Here is a 12,358-nt window from a genome sequence, read left to right as displayed (position 1 = left end):
CACACACACACACACACACACACACACACACACACACACACACACACACACACACACACACACACACACCTTCAAACTCCTATGAATCCATTTACTGGGACTGTTACAAAAACAGGCATGGCTTCAAGAGACTGTTCCCACAGCTTCAAGAACTTTACTGCAAAAAAAGAGAAGAAAAACTACAGAATATCAAGACCACTGTAGGTGAGGAAACCTACCTGAAGTACTTTGATTTTTGGTGACATGGACTCTAGTTTGGCTTATATCAAGATTCTTGACTATTGGTATTGGAAAGTAGTAGACTATAGGATTCAAGTTACATTTGGAAATATCAAAAAAACTTTTTATATTACTTAACAATACATGTCCAATTAAATGTTCTCCTTCCTGAAATCGCGTCAAGTTCTTCAGGACGATTCAATGTCAGCACAATGTCGAGACAATAAAAGTTCATCCTGAGAACAAGGAATGAAAGATATAAAAACATAAATCAGCTCAGATTTGTGTACCGCAATGCAAATGATGTATGTATACTCGATACTTTTGATATCCTAATTATTATAATGGTGGTATTAAAGATGCTATGTGACCAAAAATGATGTTTGGATAAAATGAGCTGCACCTCAACCCTCACATACAGTATACATCACAGACACCTCACAAAACGATTTCACCACGAGGTTTATTTAATGCGTGATCTGGAGCTTTAATCATATCGCATGATCTTCCTCAGCAGAATGAATTTGCCAAGTTGAGAAATGGAAATATTAGCATCTACAATTCCCTGAGCACTTATAGGACTGTTGTAGTCCATGTTGAAGATTCAAAATTAATTCTCAGCCTTGGAAACGGCAGTTGACAGAACAATCTTTCCAAACAGTCCAGTTATAGCTGTTCTGGAGCTTTCAGTAGTATCACGTGATCTTCTTCAGCCAATGTCGTGTGCCCAGTTGTCATTAAATTGTATAATTTGGAAGGAGATTGTTTTCTCAACTATTGTTCGTCACCAATTTCTTCAGAGGAAATTATTTTACATTTTTTAACAGGTCCGTTGAGACTCAAGCATGATAGTAATATAAAAATGTTGGGTTTATGTTGGGAATTCTAAGTTTGCTTCACTTTCATTTCTGTGTTTAACGTCTCTTGAAACACCATGGACATGGTGCATTGTGGGAACTATAGGCAAAATTAGTTTAATGTGCAACCACGTGCTACACCTTCAAACATCAAACGGTCAGTTCATTCAGATTTCATTTATTCAGTAGATAAAAGTTTGGAAACAGATTGTCCAGAGTTCAATCTATTGGTCAATCGACTATTGATGAGCAACTATTTGGATATTCAGGATTGTTTGAGTGATTCAAGCTAAATCGACACACATTTCATGGCTCCAGCTTCTAAATGTGATGATTTGCTGCTTTTCTTTGTCTTATATGTAAGTAAACTGAAAATCTTTGCTTTTTGAACTGACAACGAAAGATATGTTAACATGTTATCTTGGGCTCAGGGGAATTTCATTGTTCTCCAACAGTTTTTTGACAAATAGGTGGATATGTTTATAACAAAATCATAACTAGCAGATTATTGAAAATATCTGTTAGTTGCAGCTATACATAATGTCATAATCATTCAATGAAATTCCAGAAAAGGTCTTAGGATGTACCCACGTAGCCTTCTATGGTTATCTTTACACAAAGTCATTTAGACAATCAATTTCACTGGAGCAGAAACAAGAAATGTGGCATTCATAATGAAACCCCTTTATTAGTTACATTCTTGAGGAGTTATTTAAAAAAAAAAACATACCAGCTTGAAGCAGGGTTTAAAGACTTTGAATAGAGGTGGATTTTTATTATAAATTCCACATCCTGCTCCTGTATGCATGAGTACCTTAAGTGTTATCCATGTCATGTTTCAATGCTACGAGCAGAACAAACAAAATTCAAATTTAAAACAATTCTACTCAATTGTACTGGGATTGTAGATCTAAAAACTTCCTTTGGGTAGGTAGGTAAGAGAGAAAAAGGTGTTTCTTCCACTATGGGTGAACTGGTCCAGAAAGCTTGGCCCTGAACATACAGTGATGTCAAAGCAGCCTGACTGCAGTTCTCTGGATGAACTGTAGATGGAGCCAAAGTTACAATATTCGTGTATCTTCAACACACTGCTGCAGCTTTGAGAGGCTCAGACAAATAGGCTGGTCAGACAACATTGTAAGTAAAAGCACTAAAAACAGGATGTACTTTTTTTTTGGGGGGGGGGGGGGCAGTTGATCCATTTCAGAGCACTGACCTTTACAGAGTTCAAACTGAACGCCATCTAGTGGTTGACTGGTTGTATAACAGTGGCAGCTGTGTGTGTTGCACCAAATGTGTGACACCTTAAGCTCATCAAACTGATCCTATAAAAAGGTAGGGGTTTATCCTTAAGATTACACCAAGCTGTTGTGTTTAAAATAGGTCAAAGGTCACAAGATAATCTATTGCAGAGCTAATTTTAGATTGTTGTTACAAGCCTTAAATTATGAATGCCTTGAGGATATATATTTTTTTAATGATTTCCACTCATAATGCATGAATATAAATCTTAACGCAGTCTTGTTCCACAGTGAATGGCAGTACCTACAGTATAGCATGGTATGCAGTACCTTCAGTATAGCACGGTATGCAGTACCTTCAGTATAGTACGGTATGCAGTACCTACAGTATAGTACGTATGCAGTACCTACAGTATAGTACGTATGCAGTACCTACAGTATAGCACGGTATGCCAGTACCTACAGTATAGTACGGTATGCAGTACCTACAGTATAGCACGATATGCAGTACCTACAGTATAGTACGGTATGCAATACCTACAGTATAGCACGGTATGCAGTACCTACAGTATAGTACGGTATGCCAGTACCTACAGTATAGCACGGTATGTAGGTACTGCATACCGTGCTATACTGTAGGTATTGCATACTACAGTATAGTACGGTATGCAGTACCTACAGTATAGCACGGTATGCAGTACCTTCAGTATAGCACGGTATGCAGTACCTACAGTATAGCACGGTATGCAGTACCTACAGTATAATACGGTATGCAGTACCTACAGTATAGTACGGTATGCAGTACCTTCAGTATAGCACAGTATGCAGTACCTACAGTATAGCACGGTATGCAGTACCTACAGTATAGCACGGTATGCAGTACCTACAGTATAATACGGTATGCAGTACCTACAGTATAGTACGGTATGCAGTACCTTCAGTATAGCACAGTATGCAGTACCTACAGTATAGCACGGTATGCAGTACCTACAGTATAATACGGTATGCAGTACCTACAGTATAGTACGGTATGCAGTACCTACAGTATAGTACGGTATGCCAGTACCTACAGTATAGTACGGTATGCAGTACCTTCAGTATAGCACGGTATGCAGTAGTTTTCAACCAGGACAACATGGTGGAGCAAGAACTTTGCACAGATGGTAAATCAGAGAATGTTGACTTAATGTGTCATTTCACATTTCCCACACTTATCAACACAGGTGTTCATCATCACAAGCACATACCTGTTCTCCCAATTAGCCGTTGCTGGCTGCTCAGTCGCCCATCCGTTTGGCCCGGAAGTTAGCTGCGGTTGCCCAATGTCACCCGCTTTGTCCGGCGGCTTTGAACTTCGGGTTAATCCTCACAGAAACCAATGCTTGAGACCCGAGAAGTCCGTGGTTGACCGGATACGGTGCTCTCCGGTTTAAAAACGCACTCGGGAAGCAAAAAGAAGCGTCTTCTCTAGCTAGCTAGCAGTTTCAGAACCGCTCCGCCCTTTAACTTGATTATTTTCTACAAGTGGTTTGGTTTACAACAAAATCCCGCGACTGGGGGTCACCGAGGTGTTCAATCATACGTTTTTATTCAAAAGGCAGACTTAAAAATGTGCGATAATACACACAACTCGCGGTGGCCGAACTTACGAACGTCAAAAAGACGCCAACGCCCCTCGCCAAACAGCCAATCAAACTGCAGCGGGGCACCAGCCGCAAGTGGCACATCTCGCGAGAGTTTCTTTGAGCATGCGCGTTGTTGCGTTCCCATATTAGGCACTTTTGCGGGCGACCAAAGCGCATTTAAAACTAAATCAGCTACTTACCTTAAACTGCAGGTTAATGATCCGTACGTTTTTTTTTATCATGCATTAAACCAGAATCATAATAATTTCTCAATGACTCAGTAGTTTATTGATAGCCAGCAGGTGGCGCTTTGCCTCAAACACTATGGAATATTATTTATGGTGTCATCAGTGATTATTAACTTTACAGTATTTAAATGTACTCGGTTTATAAATAGATGCAGTTCTGCATGATGTCTTCTAGCTGTTCCCCCGTTGTCAGTGTTTTTTCTAAGCTAAACTAACCAGCTGCTTGTTACCATTATCATGTCAATTGACATATTTATCACACAGACAAGATAATGGTATTTATCTTCTCCTCTAACTCTCCGCAAGAAAGCAAACATGCATATTTCCCCCAAAAATATCAACTTATAAATTGGTATAATGGAACATTTAAAAAGACCGTTTATATTTACTCAAGTTGTACAGATTTCATAGAAAACATGTCTGTTAAGTCTAACAAAAACGGGGCTTAAAGATTCTTCTGGGTTAGCTTCTTTGACACTTTTGCCAAGGTCTAATACCGACTAACAAACAGACCTAATCAGATGCATTAAAAACCACCAGATATGATGGCGTGTTATAAGAATAACATAATTCATCATAATTAATCATGTGAAAGAAAGCACTTGAATATAATCATCACCAAAGGAAAAAACGCCAGGATTTGATTCATGGTGTTGTTGCTGGTTGTCTCATCTAAACAGGTTTAAAAACACAGCAGTCTATTAATTCAAAACAGCAATAAACCACGAAACACGGCTGTGTGTAGTTTTTACCTGTGTGTATTTTAATGACCGATGCGGAGGACATCACGTCTCTGAACTATAGACACAGAGGTGGAATGATAAAACAAAAACTACAGTGGATCAGGGTCACCTGGAGCTTGGCACGTACAGCAATGAATGATTCAACTTAAAAACATACGCTTTACAGACACACACACGCACGCACACACATTATTTCTATATAGTCTCCTATAACACACACTTACAAATTTGCATTTAACACAACAAATGATGCATCCTTTATGCACCGTGATATTCCTTTTCAATTTACAGCACCTTGCAGGCCACGCTCCAAATATACAGAAGGGGAAGTGTGTGTTCGGAAAATGGGAAAATGCCCAGAGATGAGTTTTTGTGTATAAGTGGATGTGTAAGCATGTGTCTATGTATCTCTGAGAGCAGCTACAAAAATGACACCCAAACACACATGCACAATTGATACTCTATCACACACACAGACTACATTTCCCATGTTTTTTTTTTGTTTTTTTTTAACAATAAAACCATTCGAGATCTCCAAACAAATGAGATATGCTGCCAGGAAACCTCAAAAACACTCCGCTGACCCAAGAGCATCGGAGCGACCTCCGACGGCATACATTTAGGTTCTAAGGCAATATTGTAGTTCCACAGGACTAGTGCTGTTGATGCAGCGTGCTGTTTGCACGCTGACTGTCTCCTATTGAAAACCTTTCACTTCCAACTGCAGTCATCTGTCATTCAGTGTATTTCTTTATTGTTAGCACCATGGGAATCTCTCCTTCAATCAGAACCTGTCACTCCGAGAGACAGGTGTGAAAATATTCCCTTCAGATATCCTTTTTCTTTTGGGGTGAGGTGGAAGCTGGAAACATCCATGGAAGTTCATTACAAGATGGTGCAAACTCAAAAACAGCATGGACACACGGACACACACACGCACTCACGCACACACGCACACAAACACTCACACACAACATAATGCAAGGCTTAATATTAACATCACAGATCATTTGGAAATTCTCCATTTGCATTTTTTCTTTTTTTCCCCCATTCAACGATGGTCGTCTGCATAAGCTTGAAGCAAAAAAAAAGGGCAAGTGACGTTTCCGCCTTTTGTTTGTACTTTTTCTATGTACACAGACACACATACAGTAAACACAATGGGTTTTACAATAAGACATGAAATAAAATTATCTGAAGCCATTCTGAGCTGGGTTGAAGAGACCAGTTCCCAGGCATCAAAGGCAATACAAATGTCTGATCAAGAGTTTCCTCTCGGTAACTGTTGGTATGAGCAGCCTGTCTGATCACAGTAAGTTGCAGTTCAGGGAGTCAGAAAGGCTCTAAGCTCCCTTGTTGGATGCATTTTTCTTTTAGGCAGAAGCTCCTTAGTTTCTCACGCATCCAGAGTTTATAATTCTGAATATGAATCTACTGGGGTTTATGTGTGTGTTTGTACTCTTGCTTTGCGACCGTGAGTATTTACACTGACAGTCGCTTGATAGTGTAGTAATGAAAGCCATCACAGAAACGGCTCACTCAGTCGTCACGTGTGTTGATTTCTCATAGTTTGTCGTGCCTCCTCTCAGAGTGCGACGTGACGCCGTGTGGAGCCGCGGAAGGAGACTAATGTTCCCGTAAAGTGCCGTCTTCCTCCCGCTGCCGCCAGCGTCCACAAACGTCCGCGTCTGTCCGTTAGCTCCGAGAAGAGGGGACAGGCTGGACTTTTCTCGTTGCCATGGTGAAGGTCAGGGTGACAGTGGCGGGGGTGGGGGGGGGGGGGGGACGCACAGAGGTCAGAGGTCCCAGGCTGTGTGTGAGGTCATTTCCTGGTGTGGAGGTTCTCCTGGAACTTGGTGCTCGTGTAGCGGATGTGGAAACCCTTCTTGCTGATCGTGTCATCGCTATGGAAACGGATCAGCATAGCGCCTCCGGACGAGTAGATCCCCTCCCTGGGCTGGGGAAGGAAAGACAGAGAGACGTGTGAAGCATTTTGCCGGACATCTAGAGCTACATGACTCTGGTTTTGTGTAATTTTGTCCATTAACTAACTAATCAAATATACTTTCCCTCGTAGCTTAGATGTTGTTGTGTATTTTTCCAACCTTCCAGGCGAAGTTTACATTCATTATGTATGACCATCAATTAGAAGTATCAAGTACTGTACTTACTTTAAGTACAAATTTGAGGTACTTTGAGCATCACTTACAGGGGTCATTCGTCCACAGTACAAAACTAGCCATTGAGACCATAAACTCATGTTTACAATGTTTACCGAGGTAATAAATCAGGTGAGAAGAAGGGTCATTTTCTCATAGACTTCCATGCAATCGGACTTCTTTTTACAACTTGAAGTCCAGAGAGAATACAAGTTAAAGTTTTGAGCAAATGCTACTCAAACAGTACTAAAGAGCACATTGGTTGGGGACTAAAATCTCTGCAGAATAACATGCATGTTCTGCTTTGAGCATTTAAAGCACCAGGATGGTGCACGTGGAATGAAATAATTGTTGGTTTTAATTCTTAGGGCTAACAGTCCCCTAAACCCGGCAGAGTATTCACATAAAGAGGAAAAGTGAGCCTTTAAGAAGAACATAAAATCTTACCCCTGAACCGCAGAAGCGGCCGAGTCGATGTGAGTTGGCGTCGTACCCGTTGTACAGCTCGATGTAGTCGTAGCCACAGTCGGCTTCCTCCTCTACCTCAAACGTAATGAAGCTCAGCTCGATGCCGTAGCCTTGCTCGGCCGTCAGCAGCCACTCGCAGTCGGTGTGACCCGGATAGTTGTTGTCTCCAAACTGGGAGTGAGAGTAAAGGTTCTTCTGACGAGCTTCTGCTTTCAGACGACCTCCGCACTCTGCCGAGACACGGGAGAAGGGAAGTGTGACGTTCTAATGTGGAAAAACTATGCATTTGTCAGTTTGATCGTCAATCAACTCTAGTCAGATTTCATGAATGACATTCATCGTGCATTTGCTGTTGTAAACCACTAGAGGGAGGTATTGCTATATTAGAGATGCTCTTTGCAATCACAAAAACTCAGTGTTTGTTGCCCATAAAGTGAACGATTACGACAAACATACATGAACACTGAAATATGCTTCCACATAGACACACACACACACACACACACACACACACACACACACACACACACACACACACACACACACACACCTGTGGAGTGTGAAGCTTGGAAGCCCTTTCTCTGAACCGAGGCGTCGGAAATGAAGCGGAGGTACATCTTGTTGCCGGTGGAGACGAGCTGCTCCGGGATCTTGCTGCCACACAGTCGACCCAAGATAGCTGCCGTGTCACTGTCCCCGTCAAAGGCCTCCAGATGGTCATATGCACATTCCTGATGCTGCTCGATCTCAAACTCATTGAAGGCCTGGGAAGGCAGAAGCACAGAGGGTGAGAGATCGCTGGGTGTGATGGGAGAAAGCGTCGACAGATTAACTGTTGACCACGCTGTCCACAGTTTTTATAGGGGTGATCTCTTTGTTAGAAAGCAGTTCCAGTGAAAACTTTTCCCTGGATTATCCAGAGTCAACGGGGACACCGTTTCCAGCATTAAGCAGAAATCTTCATTATAATATCTGAATCATTTCCTGAATTGATTCTAATAATGTAATTTAGAAAAAACAAGGCACACTAACTTCTGAGTTAATAGCTGGATGGAAAAGCTAGAACACATCTTTCACGTCTTTAATCAAACCTGCAATAACAGATTTTTGGGCACAACACTGAAATATTACCACCTTTTAAGTTGATATATTGGTGAACTTGTTGTTAAAAGTTACACGTCCAGGAGTGTTCTGGCTACCTCTTTTGTTCTCCTTCAACTCCTGGGGAAATGATCTGACTTTTTAGCTTTTTAATGCTCCACTATGGTCACCAGCTAGTCACCGGGTGCTGTGATGGGAGCATGAAGGGAGTTTTTCAAGTGTTTCATGTGGAAACATCTAAAAAATAAACAGCGGGATGACAACGTGGAACTAGTGAACAGGAGCAGTAAAGGTGAAAATTGCTATAAAGGTCATGTCATGTGAATACATACAAAAATATTTCATATTAGTAATTTCTGTCATTAATATTGAATGGTGGGCTCCTTCTGTGTAAGCGTGGGTTCTCTCCGGGTTCTCCGGCTTCCTCCCACAGTCCAAAGACATGCAGGATGGGGATAGGTTCATTGGTGAATCTAAATTGCCCGTAGGTGTGAATGTGAGTGTGAATGGTTGTCTGTCTCTACATGTCGGCCCTGTGATAGACTGGCGTCCTGTCCAGGGTGAACCCTGCCTTCACCCAATGACAGCTGGGATCGGCTCCAGCCCCCCCGCTACCCTGAATACAGGATAAGCGGTAGACGATGGATGGATGGAATTTTGAATGGTTTGCTTAAATATGAGACACCTTGGGTCGAGATGCTGAATATCTTCCATCAGTGCGCCCCTTCAAAATCCTTCCAAACCAAAATAGATATATTTGCATGTCATGCTCTTTAATACACATCTACAGACGAGGACGCCTGCTTGCTTCTTTTTTTCCCGACACATTGCTTACACACTGACATGGATGTGTCACGATTCCTGATCTAATCAAGTCACCGTGAGCTGAGTCATAACACCTTGCAGGCCCCTCTCCCACACAGTCACACATCTCCCTGATTGTCTTCTGAGCCGCGCTCCATCACGCCGCCACAAACACCACACCGCATTGATTTCTACCAGCCGGCCTGGAGGAGGGGAGGGAGGGGAGCGAAGGTGGGCTGATGTGAGGGGAAGTGTTTGATTCTGGGGTCACGACGGTTTCCAGCTGTTTCCAACTCTAGTGTGTGTGTATGTGTGTGTGTGTGTGTGTATGTGTGTGACACAGAGAGCGAAGAATCAATAACAGAATGACCTTCATGTGTCTATGCTCGTATTTCTCCTCTAAAAAGGAAATATATCAGTTGATGATGTAATGTGTTTTCAGTTACATAAACGGCGTTAAGAGATTATGAAAAGTCAAAATGACAGCTGATGAGAATTTAGATAACATGCAGCGATGTCAGCGTGTGGCTGCAGAGAGGAAGTGAGGTGAGAAGCCAAATCCTAAACATCTGACTGTGTGTCTCAACCGGGAATGTGTGTGTGTGTGTGTGTGTGTGTGTGTGTGTTTGTGCGCCTGTGTGACGCGATTTGCACGAAGAAAGCGACTTCAGGAGGATAATGTGTGTGAATGTGGGCACGTGTGCTCCTGTACCTTTGTGAGAAGCATTGACCGAGAACTATGAATTAAATGTGAATTTTTCTCGTTTCAAAATGTGAGGATTTGCTGACTTCTTTCGTGCGATGTGATAATAAACTGAACATCTGTAGTTTTTGAACCGTTGGCCGAACTAAACAACTTGAAGACCGTCTCTTCGCCGGCTCTGAAAGTAATAAGAGCTTGCCACTGTTGCTTTTTCCGTCATGATATAAAAGTTATCGGTGTGTGTCCGTGTTGATAAAAAGCGTGAACGTATATTCACAACTAGAGCGAGGACATTCTGTCTGGTTTTATCCTCAAGGTTAGACTCTGTATATGCATGTCCATCACCTCTTGCAGACAGTGTGAATCATCTACTGTGAATCCACCTGAGTCAGGAGGAACTCTGTGTGCATCAAAGCTAACACTGTTAGCCAAACACCATCTGTCTTGAGTCACATCGTCTCCTCTCTCTCTCTCTCTCTCTACCACACACACACATCGCCGTGGAACTTTTCTGCCCATTAAAACTATCTTCAATCCGTGAAGCACACAGCACGGCATAAAATGTCGGTTTCTTCCCAAATAACTATCTGCAGTAAAATGTGGAGATGACTATTTGTGGTCACGCATAAATGCTTACATGCACAAATGCATGTGTGTACGTCCAGGCTACACACACACACACACACACACACATGCACTTGCACATGCACATAAAAGCCACAAGGACACAGATGGCCGCTGCCCAAGGCCTCTTTCTAACGCATGAGCACACGCTCGCAGTTAGCCCGAATTTATAAACGTGCGCGTTCTCTCCCGTTCACATTTGGGTTTCATAAGAGGAACACGGGAAAGAGAGATCATAGACAATGAAGGGGGGAGGGGAGGCAGCCTGAGGGTTTAACATCAGACGTGACCCCACAGACAGAATAATGCATCGTTATGAGGAAGGGAAGACGACGTCCAATAATGCCAAAGTAAAAGGGGTGAAAGAGGCTTCAAAAGCCTCTGAAATCTGCTAGTTTTCAACACACTTACTATCTTGACTCGGTGTCCCGGCGTGGCCGTGATGTCCCAAGTGCACTCCTTGCGGCTGGGATACTTGTCTGGCCAGTTAGGGCTGCTCAGGGTCCCACTGGGGCTGTGGATCTTATGCTCACACTCAGCTGAACACACATATCCACACACACACACACACACACAGAAACACGCAAGCACACACACAGAGAGGAAGTTAAAATCATAGCTGCACAGGAAAAGGTCAGAGGAAATGGAAAGGGAACAGGAAGGAGAGAAACGAGAGAACCAAAGACGGAGAAAGGATTTCAAAGAAACACATCCTGATGACACGTTCAGTGTGAATTTCACATGGTTGCATTGCACGCATGCTTAAGACAAACAAGCAGCTACAGTAAGCCTGGTGTACTTTGTCTTGATGGAATATCTGTATTAGCAGCAGGACAGTTGAACCTTGAATGTGATCAGTATTTTTAGAAGCGAAAGCAAAAGTCCACAATACTTGATCCAACGCAGAGAAAATTTGAGTGCTTATAGTTACATTCTGCTGTCTAAAATATAAGCCCTTGGGAACTGGATGTTTACTAAGGGGTTATCAGAAATGTATCCTAAAACACTTCCTAAACATCCAATAGCTGAGCTGTAAATTCATTCAAATTCATGCTCCGTTCTGGATGAGTTCAGAAATACGTGACATGTAAAAGACAGAGATAGAGAAACGTAGCAAATGTAGTTGGGATCATTGAATGACTTGATGAGGATGACACTGATGTGGGCCACATACATCTCTTTTTACATCTTTGTTGTTTTTTAATTTAATGTGTCTCTCGAGTTATTCGAGACAAGTCAAAGTCAAGCTTTGCCAATATTGCTACTCTATAATGTTACAGAAACATGTAATATATATATATATATATATATATTGCTGTAAATGCGGTGAGAAAGTTACCCACGTCAGCCCTTACAGTCACACATGGCATTTCTATATATGTGTGTGTGTGTGTGTGTGTGTGTGTGTGTGTGTGTGTGTGTGTGTGTGTGTGTGTGTGTGTGTGTGTGTGTGTGTGTGAGCTGATGGATAGCCTAATGAAGGTGATGGGAGGCAGGAGGCATGCAAAAGACAACAGGATGTATTCCAGAGTGAGTTTTTATTTAGACTCAGACAAACTGAACCCA

General features: G+C 42.3%; 1 protein-coding gene across 2 annotated transcripts in view; it reads right to left on the bottom strand.

Annotated features, from left to right (window-relative positions):
• Positions 1 to 4,932: 4,932 nt before the first annotated feature.
• tll1 (tolloid-like 1) overlaps positions 4,933 to 12,358 on the bottom strand; it is a 42,314-nt gene continuing 34,888 nt past the window's right edge. For both annotated transcript variants that reach the window (XM_084005949.1, XM_084005950.1), the window contains exons 19-22: positions 11,204 to 11,331; positions 8,111 to 8,324; positions 7,540 to 7,790; positions 4,933 to 6,890 (exon numbers count right to left, since the gene is read on the bottom strand). In XM_084005949.1, the coding sequence (XP_083862075.1) occupies positions 6,756 to 6,890; positions 7,540 to 7,790; positions 8,111 to 8,324; positions 11,204 to 11,331 (728 nt within the window). In that variant the 3' untranslated portion in view covers positions 4,933 to 6,755. The remainder of the gene's footprint in view (positions 6,891 to 7,539; positions 7,791 to 8,110; positions 8,325 to 11,203; positions 11,332 to 12,358) is intronic.

Source organism: Eutrigla gurnardus (genome assembly GCF_963514095.1).
Source record: "Eutrigla gurnardus genome assembly, chromosome: 3".
NCBI classification, from domain to species: domain Eukaryota; kingdom Metazoa; phylum Chordata; class Actinopteri; order Perciformes; family Triglidae; genus Eutrigla; species Eutrigla gurnardus.
Note: the sequence above shows the minus strand (reverse complement) of the source record. Positions and strands in the feature narration are given on the sequence as shown.